We start from the raw sequence: 21033 nt of genomic DNA on the forward strand, positions 1-21033 counted from the left end.
TGGAATTTGGGAAACGGACATCCTCAGCTCAGCTGCCATACTGGTTCACTGTAGCAACCCAGACTGGGGCCAGGAAGAAGAGGAGGAGGAGCCAGGCAGTCAAAAGGGCAAGAAAGGGGGGCCAGTCCCTGACGGGGGCAAGGGACAGAAAGGAGGAAAGTGGAGCCAGTCCTGGGGACAGGGCTGATTGGGGAAAGGGATTTCCCTTTCTGCTCTCACATCCTCGGAGTTCCCCTCTTGGGTCTCCTAAATAGGAGGAAGGGATTCAGAGCCTCGCTACAAGTGACATCTTACACGCGAACGGCACTTGATCATTTTCGCAAGTCTTTCTGCAACCATCCAGTCATCAACGGGGGCAATTGCACGAGGAGCTGAGGTCGTGCAGGCCAGCTAGGGTGCAGGTAATGGTCTGTCGTCAGGGCACATCCCTCATGAGCAGCCACTTGAGGAAGGAAGCCTCCTCCCCTAAACAAGTGATCCTCACCTCTTTCCCTTTGCATCTTCCTCCGAGGCTCAAGAAAGCTGTCCAGACTCTCAGCCCCCGAAGGCCTGACCCTTCTTCGCCCTACAGTTATTGTGTTCTTCTCGTCACCCGCAGCCGTCCAGCAACCAAATGGGAGCGCCCTGGACAACCAGGCCGTGGAGGAGACGAACCGAGATGCAGGTTCCCAGAGTCCCAGAGCAAATTTCAGACAGTTTCAAGACCTTTGGGACATGCTATGGGAGATAGAGCCAAGCAATCCAGCAACCAAATGGGAGCGCCCTGGAAAACCAGGCCGTGGAGGAGACGAACAGAGATGCAGGTTCCCAGAGTCCCCAAACCAAGAAACCTGGGTGACGGACATCCCCCAGAACCACAGCCCCCGCACTGATGATGCCTTCCGAGCGTGGGGCCCAGTGGCCTTTCGAGGAGCACTGCTGATGGCCTCTGAAAGTGTGGAGGTTGTGGAAGAAGTGCTCGAGGACTTTGCAGCTTTTCTGGAGCACAGGATTCCCTTGAGCTCAGACTTGTCTTTTGGGGACTGCAGGAGGAACCCCCCAGAGCCACACAGGTCGCCTCCCCACTTCTCGCGGCTTCCGTTTCCGTTCCAAGAGGTCAGGGTGCCCATCGACACTCTGGAGGCCCATGCAGAGAAAGTGGTCACCGCAGTGCTCCAGATGATGAAACGGTCTTTTGATCAGATGATGAGATCTGCTGCCGTTCACCAAAGCCTGTTTTTCGAAAGCCACCTGATTGATCTGACTTTAGCGAATTTCAGACCGTTTCAAGACCTTTGGGACATGCTACGGGAGATAGAGCCAAGCCCTCCTTCTGCTACAGGTGAGTAGCTCAGGCTGGCCCCGGCCACACTAGCAAGAGAGGTCTGAGATTTTGACAAATGTCAAATATTTCAGTGGAGCAGACCAACAGAGATGCAGGTAATGGTCTGTTTTCAGGGCCTGTCCCTAATTTTTCCAGGTCTGGGAGGCATTTTGGCACTTCCCTCACCTCTCACCCCATTGTGTTCTTTTTGTCCTCCATAGGCAGCCCGAAGTTGAAAGAAAAGTTGTAGTCCTGGATCCAGTGGACTACACAGGGCACGGCTCCTTCCTGACTATGTGCAGTGCCCAACAGCTGGACTGAGATCACAGCAGATTTCCTGGAAGATGCTTTCGGGAAGGTTGTAATTGAAATGCACTGTCTACATAGTTATATGTCCCTGGCCATTGAAGAGTACTTGGCCCACTACGTAAGCAGGCCCTTGGGAGAGCTAAATGGCACTCACTGCCGTCTACAACCAGTCCCCTCTGGGGTCTCCTAAATAGGAGGAAGGGATTCAGTTACCAAGACGTATATGAAAGAGCCCCAGTGAGCAGCCACTTGAGGAAGGAGGGCTCCTCCCCCAAACGAGTGATTTTTTTAAAAGAAATTTGTATTGGGTGAGTAAAAATTAATATTACAGATTTTCAATTGAAACCCTCATTTCCATATTCTCCCACCCTTTCCCCTCCCCCCTTAATCTAAGACTTCCAACAGTTTTCCAACCCGCTGTCTAAATCTACTACTTATATCTGCTTTTCTATTCTTAACTGTCTTAATACTCTACTAAGATAGATAATATATATTAAATTAAGCAAAACCTAACATCAAACTATCAATTACATTATATTTCTAACTTATCTCCTCTCTTCTCTTGTAAAGATCAGTATCTCTTCCTTTCTGTAAGCTTAATAGTTATCTAACAACCATAATTCTCCCTTTACGTCCCACTTCTTTTCCAAATACTGTTTTAATTTCCCCCAGTCATTAAAAAATTCTTCTGGATTCTGTTCTCTCAGCTTTCTCGTCATTTTGTCCATTTCTGCCATGTACAGCAATTTTTGTATCCAATTTTCAATAGATGGTACTTCTTGCGTCTTCCATTTCTGAGCATTTAAAATTCTTGCCGCTGTTGTCATATAGAATAATAAAGTTCTTTGTTGCCTGGGAATCTCCTCTAATTTCAGGTTTAACAACAGCAGTTGTGGGTTCTTATTTATTGGGATTTGTAAAATTTCAGTCAAAGCTTCTATAATATCTCCCCAGAACTGCTTTGCTACCTCACAGGTCCACCACATATGATATAATGAACCTTCATGGTTTTTACATTTCCAACACATCTGACATTTTGTTGTTCCCATATGCTATTTTCTTCGGCGTTAGGTACCATCTATATATCATCTTGTAGACATTTTCTTTGATATTGGTACAAGTCGATATCTTCAATGTATTTTTCCACAAGTGTTCCCATGCCTCCATTGTTATGTCTCTATTGCAATTTATGGCCCATTTCACCATCTGGACTTGAACAGTTTCATCTTCTGTATACCATTTTAACAAAATCTTGTAAACTTTAGAAATCATTTTCGTGCCTTCTTGTAGTATACTTTCTTCCAATTCAGAATTTTTCTACTTAAACCCCGATTTTGAACGATCCATGTCATATAAGCCTTTAATCTGTCTGTATTGGAACCATCCATAGTGGGAGGATAGTTCGTCTCCTGTTTTAAGCTTAATCATATTTTGCTCCATTTTCAACACCTCCTTATATGGCAAACATTCCTCTCTGTTGTAAATTGTTCTCGGGTCAATAACTTCCAATGGCACCACCCACGTCAGGATACCTTCGTCTAAATATTTTTTATAATTTTGCCAGACCGTGTAGAGGCTTCGTCTAATATAATGATGCAGAAACATAGAGTCCGCTTTGATTTTATCATACCATAAGTACGCATGCCAACCAAAGAGTTTCCTATATCCTTCAAGTGTTAAGAGTTTAGGATTTTCTAACGACATCCATTCCCTGAGCCACACCAGACATGTTGCTTCATGGTATAGTCTTATATTTGGTAACTGTAGTCCCCCTCTTTCTTTGGCATCACATAGAACTTTCATCTTCACTCGGGGCTTCTTCCTTGCCCATACAAACTCCGATATCTTCCTTTGCCACTTGTCAAATTGCTTATTATCTCTTATTATTGGTATTGTTTGCAGTAAAAACATAATCCGTGGAAGTACATTCATTTTAATTACTGCTATTCTTCCCAGCCACGACAAATTCAACTTATTTCCATTCTGTCTATTTGTTGCCATAGCTTTTCATAATTGTTCTTGAATAAATCAATATTTTTAGCAGTAAGTTCTATTCCTAAATATTTTACTTTATGTGTTACCCCAAACGAGTGATTCTCATCTCTTTCCCTTTGCATCTTCCTCTGAGGCTCAGGAAAGCTGTCCAGGCTCTCAGCCCCCAAAGGCCTGAACCTTCTTCGCCTTACAGTTATTGTGTTCTTCTTGTCACCCGCAGCCATCCAGCAACCAAATGGGAGCGCCCTGGACAACCAGGCCGTGGAGGACACCAGCAGGGATGCAGGTAATGGTCTGCCATCAAGGCACGTCCCTCATTTTTCCGGGTCTGGGAGGCATTTTTGGCACTCCACAACCACACTCGATTACCTTCCCTCACCTCTCACCCGTTGTGTTCTTTTTGTCTTCCTTAGGCAGCCCGAAGTTGAAACAAAACGTTGTAGTCCTGGATCCAGCGGACTACACAGGGCACTGCTCTTTCCTGAGGGGCCTATTCGCAGTGCCCAACAGCTGGACTGAGATCACAGCCGATTTCCTGGAAGACGCTTTCCGGAAAGTTTTAACTGAAATGGACTATCTAGGTAGTTGCACGTCCCTGGCCATTCAAGACTACTTGGCCCACTACCTGAGCAGGCACCGGGGAGAGCTAAATGGCACCCGCGACCATCCACAACCAGTCCCCTCTTGGGTCTCCTAAACAGGAGGAAGGGATTCAGTTTCCAAGACGTATATGAAAGAGCCCCAGTGAGCAGCCACTTGAGGAAGGAGTGCTCCTCCCCCAAATGAGTGATTCTCACCTCTTTCCCTTTGCATCTTCTTCCAGGGCTCAATAAAGCTGTCCAGGCTCTCAGGCCCTGAAGTCCTGAACCTTCTTCGCCTTACAGTTATTGTGTTCTTCTTGTCACCTGCAGCCATCCAGCAACCAAATGGGAGCGCCCTGGACAACCAGGCCGTGGAGGACACCAGCAGGGATGCAGGTAATGGTCTGCCATCAAGGCACGTCCCTCATTTTTCCGGGTCTGGGAGGCATTTTTGGCACTCCACAACCACACTCGATTACCTTCCCTCACCTCTCACCCCGTTGTGTTCTTTTTGTCTTCCTTAGGCAGCCCGAAGTTGAAATAAAACGTTGTAGTCCTGGATCCAGCGGACTACACAGGGCACTGCTCTTTCCTGAGGGGCCTATTCGCAGTGCCCAACAGCTGGACTGAGATCACAGCCGATTTCCTGGAAGACGCTTTCCGGAAAGTTTTAACTGAAATGGACTATCTAGGTAGTTACACGTCCCTGGCCATTCAAGACTACTTGGCCCACTACCTGAGCAGGCACCGGGGAGAACTAAATGGCACCCGCGACCATCCACAACCAGTCCCCTCTTGGGGCTCCTAAACAGGAGGAAGGGATTCAGTTTCCAAGACGTATATGAAAGAGCCCCAGTGAGCAGCCACTTGAGGAAGGAGGGCTCCTCCCCCAAATGAGTGATTCTCACCTCTTTCCCTTTGCATCTTCTTCCAGGGCTCAATAAAGCTGTCCAGGCTCTCAGGCCCTGAAGTCCTGAACCTTCTTCGCCTGACAGTTATTGTGTTCTTCTTGTCACCCGCAGCCATCCAGCCATCAACTGGGGCAGTTGCGGTGAGAGAGGAGTGTGGTAGAATTTGGGGGTGTTTGGTTCTGAAACCAGGCCATTAAGAACATGAACCCGACTCAGGCTCTTTGGAAAGCTCCTAAAAGCCTCCTCAGGGAAAGCTTTCGTTTTTCTTTTCCATAACTCCCTGAAGGCTGGCTGGAGTTTCACTTTCTGGGAAAAGGGGGAGAACACTAAGTTAATTAGCACAAATTGACACATAATGGTATGCAAGGTCTTTCGCCTTGCTTCTAAATTACAGCGGGTCATTTAGATAGAGGGGCTCCAGGTCATCTTCATCTTGTTTTGAAGTACATTGGGGGAGCCTGGGCCGGCAAAGTGTGAAATTCCTTTTTGTGACCTGTAGAAGATGTTCTGATTTATTGGACCACTTGTTCCTGGGAAAGGAACAACGTGGACCCACAGAGAACAGTTTTTTGTATACAACACCACAACTTTGGACCATAAAAGGAGGAGCCGAAATCCCTTCACTGCTGCACTGCCAATTGGCAGGGAAACTTCTAGGAGTTCCCCAGCGATTGGTGGGCAGCCCGAAAGCTTTCGACTTGGGAGGGAGGAGGAAATAGTGTGTTGGTACCTTTAGCCTTAAGCCTTCAACCTATATATATATATATATATATATATATATATATATATTTCTTAAGTCTTAGTGTTAAGCTGTTTCCTTTTGTGGTTTGCATTATAACCTTTGAGATATATTCAATAAACTTTTAGATTTGGTTAAGCATCTTACTTTTGTGCAGAGGGCACCTTTTCTAGATAGGGACAGTTAGAAAGTTGAGTCTGCACCATAAAATCGCCTTGGTAAGAGGCAACCTGAGCGGCGAACCGAGGGGGAGTCGCAGGGCCCGGCTGGGTCTTCCCCAAACAACAATTCTCACAACAAGGAGGAGGAGAATGAGGCAGAAGTGCAGGCCAGCCAGGAGGTGTTCTGAAGGGGGAAGGGGGGAGACCTGCGCTTCTGTAGTCTGACTGGGTCAGGGAGGGGGTCCCTGCCCACCTCCCAGCTGAACTCGCCCATCTGCAGATGAAATAGCAGCTCGATATGCTGTTCTCTGTTTCCCCTTTCCCCTGTTCTTAGTGCTCACAGTTGGGTTCAGAGAGTGTATGCCCTGCACCGCTTTTTGTTTCAGAGGCCCAGGTACCCCTGCCGTCTTCCTCATACAACAAATCCTCTTCTGGCTGTTTTTGGATACCCTTTCTAGTCTGCATTTCTCCACTTCCTGAGTGAGTGAAGCCGATTTTGGAGAAATGGGAAGGGAGCCGTTTTGCAGAGGGGAGCCGTGGTAGGGAGCCGTGGGGTAGCAGGAAGGAAGCCTTGGTGCAGAACCATGGTGCAGAGGGAAGGGAGCCCTGGTCCGGTAAGAAGGGAGCCGTGGTGCAGAACCATGGTGCAGAGCGAAGGGAGCCTTGGTCCGGTAAGAAGGGAGCTGTGGTGCAGAACCATGGTGCAGTGGGAAGGGAGCCATGGTGCAGTGGGAAGGGAGCCATGGTGCAGAACCATGGTGCAGTGGGAAGGGAACCAAGGTGCAGAACCGTGGTGCAGCGGGAAGGGAGCCATGGTGCAAAGGGAAGGGATCCGTGGTGCAGAACCATGGTGCAGCGGGAAGGGAGCTGTGGTGCAGAACCATGGTGCAGAGGGAAGGGAGCCATGGTGCAGAACCATGGTGCAGTGGGAAGGGAGCTGTGTTGCAGAGGTCGGTTCGTGTTATGTGGGGTAGTGCTTCCAGGGGCTAGGGGTGGGTCATAGGCTTTAAACACCCTAAATGTGTATGGATTGTAAGGGCCTTTGGCCACAAACAAGAAACCTGCCTACCTACCTTAGGCCCTAAATGGGGGCAGGGCACCTGTCACTTTTTTTGATGATCCAAAGTGGCCCTATTTCTTCTGAAGAGAACAGCTCCAGGGCTCCATGGAAAAGGTGTGCCTGTTTTTGAACTTGAGAAACGATCCAACCATTGAATGAGTGATCACACCTCGCCTTGCTTTGACCACCGCAGAGTGGCCAGTATGAAAAGCACGCCTCAGTTATTCTGGCAGATACAAGTTCTTATAACAAAGCTCTACGATGGGTCCCAGCAGCCTGGGAAGAAGAGCCAGGCTGGCGTGGCCTTCCTTGTCACATGTGCGCAGATCTGGCCGCTATCCATGAACGGGCTAGGGGAGTGGAAGGCAGGAATTTGCCCGTGACTGAGATTCCTGTTCTTACTTTGCCCAACAATGATGTTACTCAGCCCCTTCCTGACTTGGCGGATGCTTTCCTGAAGGACAGATGTACGGGGATAGGCAGCTGCACAACAACCAGGTTTAGCTATCTTTGTCTCGGTTGATGAAGTCAGCTATTGGAGAGGGGATGACGAGGAAGCGGCCTTGGTGGGGAGAGGCTTGGGCGGGCACGTCAATCCCCCTCCTCTTCCTCCTCCTCTTCTCTCTCTAGCCTTTCCGGCATTGCTAGGAGATCCGCTCTCGGATCAAGCCCTCGTCTTGCTGTTAGCCCCATCAGTCCTCCTGGGAGGAAGCTGGTGGCCTTGGCTCCCTGCCTGTGTGCTGTGTGGGCAGGAAGTTGTTGGCATCGGGGTCATGGCTGCATCCACAGGGGTTTGCCATCTTTGTTTCTACCGGTCCAGGGCCATCATCAACCCTCTGAGCCATGGTTTCTGGATGATGGCAGGCTTGCAGCTGACCCGCCACATTTCCTAGGCTGCCAGGACTAGTTAGTGTCACTTCTTTCCACTCTGCCTGGCAGCATCACCAAAAAGCTAGTTTCTAAAAGATGTCATGCCTCCAAAAGGAACGATTCTGACTCCCTGGTTCAGGTTCAGGTTTGTTGTTCCGGACTGCAACCAGCACAAGGAAGACAATCTACATAAATCAATTTAAAAACAATTAGGATTGAGTACGAAAGGAGAACCATGAGTAAATACAGAAGTAGGAAAGTAAAACCATACCATAAATTAGTTGTTTAAAACGTTAAAATACATTCAGACCGCCATATGTAATTTACGATGCTTATAAACCTGGGCACAGAATCTCGCTACTTGTCATGTTGTCTGGTGATTCCGATCCGACAGAAGATAGCCAAGTATGACGTTATTCAAACTACCAGGGAACCTTTCTACTAATAGACTGATGGTTGCGCCCCTAATTTTTCTGTGATTTGGACCGTTGAAGAAAATATGTTCCATTGACTCAATTTCTCCTCGGGGGCAGGAGCAAAGCCCCGGAGAAGAAGGGACTGCTTTAAACTTTCCTTCTAGAACTGCAGGGGGCAGAGTCAAGCTTCTAGCTAGAGAAGATGCCCTTCTGGAATTACTGGATTCATAAAAATAGAAGTCAGCTGCAGGGGTGGCAATATATGGCATTTCCCGAGGAAATAAAATCTGGTGATAGGAATAAATCTGTGTGTCTTTCAATATCTGTCACTCTCTGCTTAATGAGTGATTCTGCCCAGTCTGTCTCAATGCCTAACAAACTTTGGGGGGTAAAGACCCAGTTTTTCTAGCCATTTCAACGTCTCCTTTTGCCAACTGGATTGTGTCTTGGAGTATTAGAGGCAACAGACCTTGGGGGTTTACACCTCCTATCAGCCATTGGAAAATGGAAAGGATACAGATTCTGGCCTCTACCTGTAACATTCCTGTTTCCAGTCTGACCCACGAGTTTGGCACACATCTGGGCACTTGTAGTAAGAGAGCTCTGAGGAATTTGGACTGCCCTCTCTCGAGGGGAGCGAAAGAAGAGGATGGCGGCCCCAAAAATGATCCGTATAATAACTGAGCCCGTGATTTGCCTTTAAACATTCGGAGTGTGGCCGGTACTTAACGTCGCCCTTGTGATAGAATCTCAGTATCCTGTTTGCTGGTTTTTCTCCTGCATCGGCAACAAAGCCGCTACGTGTTGTTTGGGTTTCCCCCAAAGTCTAATTCTAGAGACGGTGTCAGCAGCTGCTTTGAGGTCAATAAATGCCACATCAGGCGACGTTTGGCCTCCCGTGGCGCATTTCTCTATAAGGTGTTGCACTGTCAGGCAAATAGTCTACCGTTGACCTGCCAGCTCTGAACCCTGCTTGCTCGTCGACAATTATATCTTCGTGTTCTAGCTAGTCTCAGAATTTCTCCAGCAGGTATTCTGAGTGTAAACAAGAATCCAATTTTTCCAGAGGAAAATGTAGCTTCCATAGGGAACAACTTTGCACATTGCACATTTTGTACGTTTTTAGATACCTTAGGACCATCTGCCCTTTTCTCCAGAATTTCATTTATTTCATTTATGTTATTTATACTCATCCTTTCTCAGATGAGACTCAAAGGGGATCACATAATGTAAATCAATATGATCTACTGCTGGGATATTCAATAAACAGTGCAATAGGGTATGGGATAGCAGAATATCTCGGGTGGGTTGAAATTTGGGTTTGAAAGAAATGGGGGAGATTGTGCATGGCACTTCGTAGAGGCATGCAAGCATTTGGACCTCAGGTTCCCCCCACCCCCCATGAAAACTCCTTTGTGTGTGGGAAGGGGAAGAACTACTAGGGCTAGGGCTAGGGCAGCCAATCTCCAGGTGGTGGCTGGAGATCTCCCAGAATTACAACTAGTGACAGAGATCAGTTCCCCTGGAGAAAGGTGGATTCTAGGGCATTATACCCAGCTTAGTTCCCTTTCCTCCCCTGGCTCCACCCCCCCGAATCTCCAGGAATTTCCCAACATGGGCCTGGCAACCGAATCCCAGTGTAGTGTAGTGGTTAGAGTACTCCTTCTCCATTCTCAGGCTAGTAACGCCGATTGCAAGTGTACCTGTCAGGTCTGTTGCCCAGTGCCCACAGTCCTTCCATATTGCCTGCTTGCTGTATTTTTCCAGTAATGTTTTTGTGTGTGTATTGTGTGTGTTCCCAAGACAGCCTTATGTGAGATGGCTCACCACAGCGGCCTTGGGACAGCTCCTTTCACTTTCCCACCTTCTGTACCAGCTGGGTAGACACCGAGGGTGGTGGGGGGTGGTTTAGAGGGTTTGATATACTGTAGCAAGCCCTTAATACGTCATTCTCAACAAGAGATCTATGTACAGCCAGAAGCCTGCTTTGGCCTTTGGATAACCTATGGACACTTGTACTTTCTGAATATATAAGCTCTCGATAAAGAACCTCTGACTCAAGAGACCTTGGATTTCTCGCTGCAAGGGGTGGGAGAATAAATCAGAGTACCCTGTATTCCTGACTGACAGTACCTCTGATTGGCTGACAGTCATAGAAAAGATGGCTCCTCTCAGCTCTCACAACCACGCTACACACTCGCACTGAGACTTCGTTGGATTATTCCATGCTATCCTTTTCCATCAGCATGTGAGAGACTTTGCTCCATGCCAGGCCTGAGATGACCAGACCTGCCTGGCATGGTTTATGGACTATGTTTGTGAGTATGAGCCTCAAGCCTCTTCAGAGAAATGCAAGCTAGCCAGCTTATGTTTTCAGTCAGTTAGCCATAGTAAAGAATAGGCAAGTTATTTGTTGTTTTAATGCCCTTTGCTTGTGCCTTAATAGCGCGGTTCCTGATACCTGCATACACTCTTCTTAACTAATAAACATCATTTATATCTAAGCCTCGTGTCTTTGAGTGTCTGACCAACTGTGTGCAGAATCCCCCAGGTTGAAAGAACCCGGAGACTGGCGAGTCTCAAACAAATGGGGTAAGCCATCCGCCCAGGAGGCCTGCTAGGGGTTTGAGTGGCTGTAAGCAGCGCTTGAAACGGCAGGCAGGAGGTGGTGACCACCCGTTCCCCCCCCCCCCCGACACCAGGCGCACCCCTTCCTGGCTCTCCCGGCAGCAGCCCAGGGCTGTGCAGCTTGGCCTTCACCCAAAAGCAGACACTACAGTGTAGTGCTTAAAGTGTCAGAACAAGAAATGGGAGACCCAGGGCTGTTTCCGCACAACTTACCTGAACCCAGAACGCTGTGCAACATGCAGAAAAAAATGCGGAAGATTGCGTTTTCTTGTGTGAGTTTCGCGCGACATTGTGCAACATCGTGCAAAACTTGTGCAGCGTTCCGGGTTCAGGTAAGCCATGTGGAAATGGCCCCAGGCTCGAATCCCTGAGCCCCTCCCCCCCCCCCCCGCGGGGAAGGCAAGGCAAGAACAGAGAGAGAGAAAGAGAAATTACCATCTTCGGAGTCAAGAGTAGGTGACATGCTGATAACTGAAGATGTCTCGTCGAGACTGACGCTGGGGGTAGAGTAGAGAAGAATTTCCTCCAGCGGCTGTGAAAGAAAGGACAACAACATTCGACTTATAGACCGCCCTTCAGGACAACTTGACGCCACTCAGGGCGGTTTCCAAAGGGTGTTGTTGTTATCCTCTGGACAATCTTGACAACCTCCCTGTGAGGTGGGTGGGGCTGAGAGAGCTCCGAGAGAGCTGTGATCGACCCAAGGTCACCCAACTGGCTTCAAGTGGAGGAGTGGGGGATCAAACTTGGTTCTCTAGATTAGAGTCCTGCCGCTCTTAACCGTGACACCAAACTGTCTCTGCGCTGCAGCTACGGATGCCCCAGGCAGCTGCTTTCTGTCTCCGCACAGCCAGGTCCCTGGAGTGCCATCTCGTCTGCTCAGTGTTTAGCATTCAGCATTCCCCAGTGCAGAGCCCAAGGGCACAGGGATGATCCCTGCTGGGGCATCCCCTGGAACTCTCCACATTTGCCAGGAAAGGGCTAGGGCCACTTCCCGGAAGGGATGGTGGCTGGCTGCCATGTCCATCCCCCACTCCGAAAAAAGAGAGCGCTTCTCTGGACTGCAACAGAGGCTGCTGCCAGTAGACAGTCTGGCCGTGGCCCTTCCATTGGACTCCCAACTTCTGGGACTGGTCTGGGGTGGGGAGGCTTGGCGAGTGAGCTCCTTTGGCTGTCCCAGTCCCACCCACCCCCGCTTCCCTGAGGAGCAGGGAGCTCCAAGGGGATGAGTCTCACCGTGGGAGCAGCACGTCCATCCACGTCCCCGAGGGGAGGAGCTGGCTCACTGGGTGATGCTTCTCCTGCTGCTGCCGCATCTTCACTCCCCTGCGCACTGAACGCTCTTGGCCCATCTTCCCCGGGAGGTGTCCCCTGCCACTCTCCGATGTCTGCTATACGGGGGACATTTCCAAGGAGGCTCTCAGACAGAAACACACCGGGGCAAGGCAGGCTCTGGCCGGCCAGAGGCACGCTCCCAAATGCCAGCTGAACCCAGAGAAAGCCCAACAGAACCAAACTGAAGCAAGGGAGTGGAATCCCATCCCCCCCCCCCCCGCTGCCAGTACCGAATCAAGGGGACCAACATCAAACCTGAGAAACATGTCAAAACAGGGAATTCCACCCAAACCAAACTGGAGCAAGGTACACTGTTGCAACGGAGCCCAACTGAATCAGGGCCACTCACAGAAGCCAGGCAGACAAGGGCCGTTTCCAGATGGCTTACCTGAAGCCGCTCCACGCCGCAATGTTGTGGATCGTGCCGGGGAAAAGGCAAAATACCGCGTTTCCCCCGGCACGATCCACAACATTGCGGCATGGAGCGGCTTCAGGTAAGCCATTTGGAAAGGGCCAAGAAGAGCTCTTGCACGGATTGGCCACTCGCTCCCCGCTCCCTGCCTCACTCCCTCCTCCCCCTCTCCCCCTGACACTTGACACATCAGGAAATACTTGACATTTGTCAAAATCTCAGACCTCTCTTGCTAGTGGGGCCGGGGCCAGCATGAGCTACTCACCTGCAGCAGAAGGAGGGCTTGGCTGTATCTGCCGCAGCATGTCCCAAAGGTCTTCGAAGGGTCGGAAGTTTGCTAGGATCAGATCTATCAGTTGGCTTTCAAAGAATAGGCTTTGCCGGATGGCAGCAGATGTCATCATCTGGTCGAATGACCGCTTCATCATTTGCAGGAGTGCGATGGCCACTTTTTCCGCGTGGGCCTCAAGAGTGTAGATGGGCACCCTGACCTCCTGGAAGGGGAACGGACGCCGTGAGTAGTGGGGAGGGGACCTGCGTGGCTCTGGCTGGTTCCGCCTACAGTCCCCGAAAGACAGGTCTGAGCTGACAGGTATCCTGTGCTCGAGGAAAGCTGAAAACTCCTCGAGCACTTCCTCTATGACCTCCACCACTTCAGAGGCTGTCACCAATGCTCCTTCATAGGCCACGGGGCCCCACGCTCTGAAGACATCATAAATGCGGGTTTCTTGGTTTGGGGAGTCCTCGTGCATTATTTCGACTCCTCTGCTGTCCCGCTCGGGGAGGGAGTCAGAATCGATCCTTTCGGAGGCGTGGCATAGTTTTGTGATGACCTTTTTGGTGATGCTGCAGGCCAGGAAAACGGCAGCATTTGGGAAAGAACCTGCACCGCGGAGCTCTCCCCGGTGCCGGCTTAGGTAATGGATCAGGTAGTCCTCAATGGCCAGGGACACGTAACTGTCCAGGCACTGCATTTCTGCTAAAACCTTCCTGAAAGCGTCGCTCAGGAAATCAGCTGTTATTTCCATCCAGTTGTTGGGCACTGCAAGAAGGCTGCCGAGGAAAGCGCAGTGCCCTGGATAATCTGCTGGATCCAGGAGGACACCATTCTGCTCCACCTTTGGGCTGCCTGTGGAAGACAAAAGGTGAGAGGTGAGGGAAGGTCATCGCGTATGGTTGTGGAATGCCAAAAATACCTCCCAGACCTGGAAAAATGAGGGACGTGCCCTGAGGGCAGACCATTACCTGCATCCCTGCAGGCGTCCTCTACGGCCTGGTTTTCCAGGGCGCCCACATCTGGTTGCTGGATGGCTGCGGGTGACAAGAAGAACACAATAACTGTAGGGAGAAGAAGGGTCAGGCCTTTGGGGGCTGAGAGCCTGGACATCTTTATTGAGCCTTGGAGGAAGATGCAAAGGGAAAGAGGTGAGAATCGCTTGTCTGGGGGGGGCGGGGGCGGAGGCTTCCTTCCTCAAGTGGCTGCTCACTGGGGCTCTTGCATATACTTCTTGGAAACGGAATCCCTTCCTCCTATTTAGGAGCCCTGAGAGCGGACCTCTGAAGACATTAGAGAAGAAAGGGAAATCTCTTTCCCCAATCAGCCCTGTCCCTGAGATGCTTCTGCCCCCACGACTGGCTCCACTTTTCTCCTTTCTTCTCCAGAGAGTGGCTCCCCTCTCTTTCCCTTTTTACTGACTGGCTCTTCCTCCTGGCTCCTCCTCCTCATCTTCCTGGCCCCATTCTGGGTTGCTACAGTGAACCAGTATGGCAGCTGAGCTGAGGATGTCCGTTTTCCACTCCTCCACAGCGGGCAGCCACCAAGGAAGACTCTGCAGGGGAAGGCAAGGGCAAACCACCTCTGCCTAACACTTGCCTCGAAAGCTCTTGCTGTGCGTCTTGACAACACACAGACACACACATTCATCCACAGACATCACTTTTGATACTTGGTGAGGGGGTTACCCTCTTTCCTGCATATTTGCAGAACCGTCAGATTGGTGACTGTATCTCTTGGACTTTTTTATGGGGATTGGAGCTTGGATCTCAGATAAGGAAATCAGCAACTGAACCAAACACCAGGCAATGGTGGTGCTACAACCATGGAGTCCCTGCTCTGGAAAGACTCGGAGGCCGATCTCAGTGCATGGGCAGGCCCCTCGCAGGAACAAGAAACCCTTTAAGGAACTGGTTGAGAGGATTCTAGCAAACCAAGAGAGAGAGAGGATTCAAAGCCAGCGGACTTCAAAGGTGAAAGTGATCTCCTCTATCCGTAGGCCGCACAAGCGGATGAAGCTGTCAGTATTCAAGTCAAATGGGAATCATGCCCTTTTGGCTCAGCTGCCTAGTGGAAGGCCACAGTGGCTGCATCTCCACGGGAGGGGCAGTGGACATGCCGACGTTATAACTGCACTCTCAGTTGAACGGGTCTGACCCTCTTCACAAAGTCCTGGGGAGTGTAGTTTGAGCAGGGGCTGAGAGTCATTTCCACACCGCTTTGCAGATAGCTTCCCCTCCTATTTGCTATTCTACGAGAACTCCAAATAGATTTGCAAGAAATTGGCTCCTTCTTCCCAGATAGTCAAGACAACACCCAAAGTCCATACATTTCTATAGTGAAAAGTGTCAATCAGCTGTCAGCCAGAGGACTCATGGATTCAAACACGCTTGTAGAGAACTAGTCCTCTGGCTACCGATAAGAACCATCTTCACACGGCTAGGCAAGGAAGCTTTGGTAAAATGGAAAAGGTGGGCCTTTTTCCTCTTGCAGGTGGTGGACATGCCACAGCTATATACGGCTAGATGCTAGTGCACCTCTTTATGGACACACAGATTTTTAAAAGGACTTCTCAGCCTTTCGGCTAAGATCAAATCTAGCTGGGCCTGCCCTGGGTGTAGGCGGAAGGGGCAGAGTGAGAGGCCCGGTATCAACACAGTCCACCAGCAGTGATCCTTGCCTGTAAGAGGGACAGCCTGAAGAAAGGTAGAGCAGGGGAGTTGACAGAAAATGTCTGCTGGGCGGAGGAGGAGGGGTGCTGCAGGCCCCAGAGCGCTGGAGGGCGTTCATGGAACCTAGGAGAACACGGTGCTTCATTGGCAGTAAGCCAAACATTTCTCTTGCCTGGCTACGTCCCTGATACGATTGAACCCTAACTTGTCCCGCCACCATCATGAAGTTCTCCTGTCCAAAACCTCACAAAGCCTCCGAGCGGAGCTCCCTCCCAGTCATTTCTATGAGATCTGCTGAGGAAAACTTCAGGTAGAGCTTATCGCTTGGGGGTCTTTATCTGCGGGGGGTGGGTGGGGGGTGGAATGTGGATTTCCGGAACCAGGGTCTCTTCGGCTTGCATTTAGCCTTCACTCACACCGCACCGCTCTGCTTCTCATGGTTCCCTCTGCTACTGGGGCCCCCTTCTAACGGCCACTGGGAGGCAGCCTAGGCCTGCTTTTCCCAGAAGAGGTGTCAGAGGAGGAGCCGGGAGCCCCAGGTTCAAATCCCCGCTCTGCTACGGAAGCACACAGGGTGACATTCTGTCTGGTTCTGGTCTACCGCAAAGGGTGGTTGTTGCACAAATAAAACGGAGAAGGGGACGGCCAGGGTTCCCCTTGTGGAGAAGAGGAGGGTATAAAGCAGGGGTCCCCAACCATCCTCTGACAGGGGGCGGGGGACAGAAACTCTGCTTGAGAGGAAGCCTTTGAAAGTGAACATATTGATTAAACGTATTTCCTTGCAAACCCACAGCTCACATTCGTTAACACAGTAAAGATCCTTATGCTGCGTTGGCAGCTGCCATCAAAGAAGTTTTTAAGAACGTCTGCACAGCCAGTCATCTCTCTCATGGCCAATCAGAAGCCCAGCTAGCCAAAAAACCCACCCGCTTGCTAAAAACACTGGATGGGCACCAGGAAAGGTGTTGGTGGGTGCCATGGGGACCTCTGGCACGAATCAAGAGGCTGTTTGGTAAGGCAGGCCAGCAAGAGAGAAATTTGCAGGCCCGGGTGGATGTGAGTAGCTTGGTATCTTTGTTTACTTATCTGAACGTACCAGCTTGTGGCATTTTCAAAAAACGGATTCTATCCCTTATGTCAACAAAGAACGAGGCTGTGAAAGCAATCTGATCCCAGGCAAAGGCGTGAGCAGAAATGAACCAATGTTTCTGTTTCAGAAGTTTTTCAGGAGCAGAATCTGAGGTCTCACAAGGCGGGGGGGGGGGCAAGTTTCCAGACATGCAATGGGGAGTCACCGCAGGGGCTCCGTTTGGATTGAACGCTAAGCGGAAAATGCCGTGAAGGAGCTTGGACCGCCGTCTCTGTTGCAAAGGGGAAAGCATCATTACGCACTGGGGAAAATTCAGTCGGGTGGGAGAGGGGCCAGGTTGGGCTGATGACATGAGGCAAGATTCCTTCCTTCCATCAGCAGCTCAGCGGTGCAGCAGAGATGGGAATTGGGGCGGGTGAGCCCTGAGCCAGGCTTGTAGCACTCTGGGCTGGAAAGAAGAACATTCTGCCTCTCCCCACACGCTTGGGGTGGGGGGGGAGTCCCAGTGGGCTGGGACTCAAAAGAAGAGAGATGCTGGATCACACCGAAGTGGCACCATCTAGTCCACCATCCCGTTTGGACACCTTTGGAAAATCCTCAAGCAAGGTGTGCACTGCCCCTTGCAACCAGTGCTTGGAGATGTGTTACATCTGAGCTTGGAGGGCCCACCAATAATAGTATTATAATAACATTCAATTTATTTACTGACCTTCAGGACAACTTAACACCCACTCAGAGCAGTTTACAAAGCATGTCGTTATTATCCCCACAACAAAACACCCTGTGAGGAGGGTGGGGCTGAGAGAGCTCCTAGAAGCTGTGACTGAGCCAAGGTCACCCAGCTGGTTTGAAGCGGAGGAGTGGGAAATCAAACCTGGCTCTCCAGATCAGAGTCCCACACTCTTAACCACGACACCCAACTGAGCCGTCAAGGTCAATACAGATTGATGGACTGGTCCTCTGTGTGTTCCTCACACTGCATTTTAAATCCATTTCAGGTTGTGTGACAGCTGCGACATCTTGTGTCGGTGGGTTCCAAAAGCCAATTTCACCTGGCTCAGGAATGAAAGGAATATCAAGAGTGAATGGGAGCAACATAGAGAGGGTGGAAACCACTGATGGCTTCGCACCCACAGAAGTGGCATGCCTGTTTTATACAGAGGGGTCTGGGGACAGTGTAACATGGAAATCAGTTCTGAACGCAGAAAAGAAGAACTTTAAAAAAAAAAAGTAAGAGAAATGATACATATTTCATTTCCATTTTTCTCTGCAACAATGTAGTTATAGATCTGACACTTCCAGAGTTTACCTGGGTTTATTGCCCCCTTTCTATGTATTTCCCCAAATTAGCTTCTAAGCGCTGGATACTGTTCTGAGAAAGGAACAGCTAGCTAGTTGTTAATGCAGCTGAGGAAGCCCGGAAGCTGTTTGCCTGTTAGGAGCAGCAAGTTTTGACAGAAGCAGGAAGAACGTAATTTGGTATCACTGCCTATTTTCATGGTTGTGAACTGTTATTCACAACTATTTGTACTGTGTTGTGAACATTTGTGCTTTTTTAGTGATGAAAAACAGATCATATGAAAGGTTTTGATTCAGCAGACAAAAGGGGGGAAATGGAAAAGGCTCTTAAAACCAAACGGAACGAAAAGGGCCATTCGGGATCTTGGGATCTGGAGTCAAGGGCATGGGGATCCAGCTGCGTCAATCGCCCCCCCAGGAAGCAAAGGGCTCCGAGCGCAGGCAGGAGGCAATGCCCTTGCGTCTTCCCATCCACATACCTATAGACACTTTGGACGTCTTCTTGGAAAACCAATTCCTCTTCTTGGAAAACCAATTCCTCTTCTTGGAAAACCAATTCCGCAGCCTTCGCCACCTGGACAGTCTCTTAACACCTCCCTGGTGGATGTCAGAGCAGAGACTGAGCATCACTTTCAAAGTCACAGGGCGCAACCTTCAGCATTGGGGAACATGGGGTGTAACTGGGGTTCATGCTAAAGCCTCTTTACCGGGGCGCCAAGCTGGCAAATACCCCCCGTACCTGCAGCACTTCATTGGCCTCAAGAGGGTCCGTCCCTCAGTACCACACAGAATGGATTTTATTTTTGTTTCTAGCCATTCTACCCGCCCCCATGAAGATGTATCTGTCTCTTTCTGGCCTCCAACCTTTGAAGAGGTGCCTGCCTCCTACCTGTATTCTTGGGTTTTCTGGGCTGGGGGAAGATTGGGGAAAGATTCCCCAGGGTGTCTGCAAATCAGGACCTGACCCAACATTTTGTTCTGGGAGCACACTGAGAAAACTAATGGAGGATCCATGAAGATCTGTGAAGATCTATGGTTTTCTTTTTCACTGCACTCTGCACAAACCCAGAGGCTTTGTTCCTGTGGCTTTGCGTGCTCCCAGCTCAGATTCAGCTGGGGTCTAGCTGCCCCCTTGCTGTGCTCTTCCTTCCCGCCTCTCCTGCCTGCAAACTATGAAGACACACCTGCCTCTTCCCTGTATTCTTGAGGGTTTTCTTGGGGGGGGGGATCGGGGAAACATTCCCCAGTGCCCCTGAAACTGAGGAGGTCTCCCCACAGTTTGTCCTGAGAGCACGCTGAGAAAGGATGTGGTGGCTCGAGCCAGGATGGGGCCAGATCTGCCCCATCTTGACTCCCCGGCTGCCCCAAAGTGAGCAGGGAACATGGGAGCCAGTCGCTCGCCCTCCCTGCCCAAAGGGCCTGCTGGGATCAGCACAGCAGGAAAGGGGACACGGGGGGGGGGGGGAGGAACGAGGCTGTGGGCCGTGGGAGTGGCAGAGCCCAATGGAAAGGGGGCTCCTGGACTCATCCCCCACATCACCCCAGTCCTTGGGGGAGCTTGAGCCAGGGGTCCTACCTCCTCCATGTCGAGAGACAGTTGGGGATAACGGACGCCTTCAGAATCTATCCTCAGGGATAAACCGCTCCTCAGATTCTATCCTCAGGGTGACATCATAAAGCCTTCCTGGCCATCAGGAAATTTTACGTGAGCCAGTTTGTTTAGATGAGTAACAATAACAATAGCACTTATATACCGCTCTTCTAGACAGATTAGTGCCCCATCCAGAGCAGGGGACAAGTCAGCGTTAGTATTATCCCCACAATACAGCTGGGGAGTTGGGGCTGAGAGGAGTGGATTACCCAAGGCCAGGGCTTTTTTTCAGCTGGAACACAGTGGGAGTTCCAGCTCCTCTTAAAAATGGTCACATGGCAGGTGGCCCTGCCCCGATCTCCAGACCGAGGGGAGTTTAGATCGCCCTCTGCGGAGGGCGATCTAAACTCCCCTCTGCCTGGAGTTCAGGGGGTGGGGCCACTAGCTATGTGACCATTTTCACAGAGGGAGATTTAAACTTTTAAAAACTCCCTGCTTGTTCCAGCTGACTCAAAGTGATGTCATTGTGCAGTCCTGGGAGCGTGTGCGCACTTTGCGCATGCGCACGTGGTACCAGGGGCACCACCTCCCACCAGGAGTTGCCCCGTGCTGGCAATCCGCTGAGTTCCACTACCTCTTTTCCCAGAAAAAAGCCCTGCCCAAGGCCACCTACTGAGCTTGTGGCAGAAGTGGGATTTGATCTTCTGTCTACCACCTGCTTTTTTATTCCAAACCCTTGGAGGCCATCCAGCCCGGACTACACTCCTCTTTCCTCTAGGTTTGCCAATCTCCAGGTGTGACCAGGAGTTCTCTGAGAATTATAACGCATCTCAGACCAGTGCCCTCCGGAGAATGTGGGTGCTTTGAAGGGTGGACTCAACGGCATTATACCCCACTGGCAGGCCGTTCTTCCCCTCCCAAATGCTGGCCTCCCAGCTTCCCCCCCCCCCAAATCTCCAGGAGTTTGGCAACCGTACATCCCAGCTCAACCTTCTCACTTTGCTGGGCCTCCCCATGGCTCCTGCGCATCCTGCGCATCCCTTCGCTTCCTGTAACCCCTTCCAGTCATTTGCGCATCTCTCAGCCCCTGGCCTTCATTTTTATAGCAACAGGCAGAGGCTGGGATCCTGTGCTTCCCTGGGATGAATTCAGCGGGATCGACGTGCGGAGGCCTGCTTGAGCGGCTACCCTTTCCCAGAGGTGTTAATTGCTGTTCTTTTTGGAAGGGGAAGGAGAGCTCTTGAAGGGGGCGGCATCCTTTCAGGCTCCCTCGCCTCGTCTCTCCAACCAGCCAGGAACTTCAGTTGAGCCACATTCCCGGGTATCCTTCTCATTTCCCCTTTGCTCTTTGGGTTGCCAAATATTTGGGGGCAGGTGGGGTGCCACA

At 50.6% G+C, this 21033-nt stretch overlaps 2 protein-coding genes across 5 annotated transcripts in view; one reads left to right on the plus strand and one right to left on the minus strand.

The window, feature by feature from the left end:
- The window catches only part of LOC129345920 (uncharacterized), a 37488-nt gene extending 31517 nt beyond the window's left edge, over positions 1-5971 (plus strand). The window contains exons 4-7 of one of the 4 annotated variants that reach the window (XR_008598646.1): positions 599-1321; positions 1525-1920; positions 3828-3893; positions 4021-4038. Coding sequence is in view for 1 of the 4 variants with exons in the window: in XM_055003156.1 (XP_054859131.1) it covers positions 3828-3893; positions 4021-4188; positions 4519-4584; positions 4713-4732 (320 nt within the window). In the remaining 3 variants the exon portion in view is untranslated. The other 3 variants (XM_055003156.1, XR_008598647.1, XR_008598645.1) reach the window with 3 other exon arrangements.
- LOC129346543 (uncharacterized) lies at positions 5344-19640 on the minus strand. The gene is made up of 8 exons (XM_055003884.1): positions 19632-19640; positions 16962-17027; positions 14417-14549; positions 13966-14058; positions 12986-13849; positions 12210-12364; positions 11409-11505; positions 5344-5405 (listed from the first exon to the last, which is right to left on the minus strand). The coding sequence occupies exons 1-8, from the start codon at positions 19638-19640 to the stop codon at positions 5344-5346; spliced, it is 1479 nt and encodes a 492-aa protein (XP_054859859.1).
- Positions 19641-21033: the final 1393 nt, after the last annotated feature.

Source organism: Eublepharis macularius, chromosome 19 (assembly GCF_028583425.1).
Source record: "Eublepharis macularius isolate TG4126 chromosome 19, MPM_Emac_v1.0, whole genome shotgun sequence".
NCBI lineage: Eukaryota > Metazoa > Chordata > Lepidosauria > Squamata > Eublepharidae > Eublepharis > Eublepharis macularius.

Excerpts from the sequence above, each read along its gene's own strand:
- LOC129346543 (XM_055003884.1), bottom strand. Across the intron at positions 12,365-12,985 it reads AAGCCCTCCTTCTGCTGCAG|CAGACATCGGAGAGTGGCAG; the intron begins GTGAGTAGCTCA and ends TCCCCCGTATAG. Across the intron at positions 5,406-11,408 it reads TACTCTTGACTCCGAAGATG|AAAGTGAAACTCCAGCCAGC; the intron begins GTAATTTCTCTT and ends CCCTTTTCCCAG.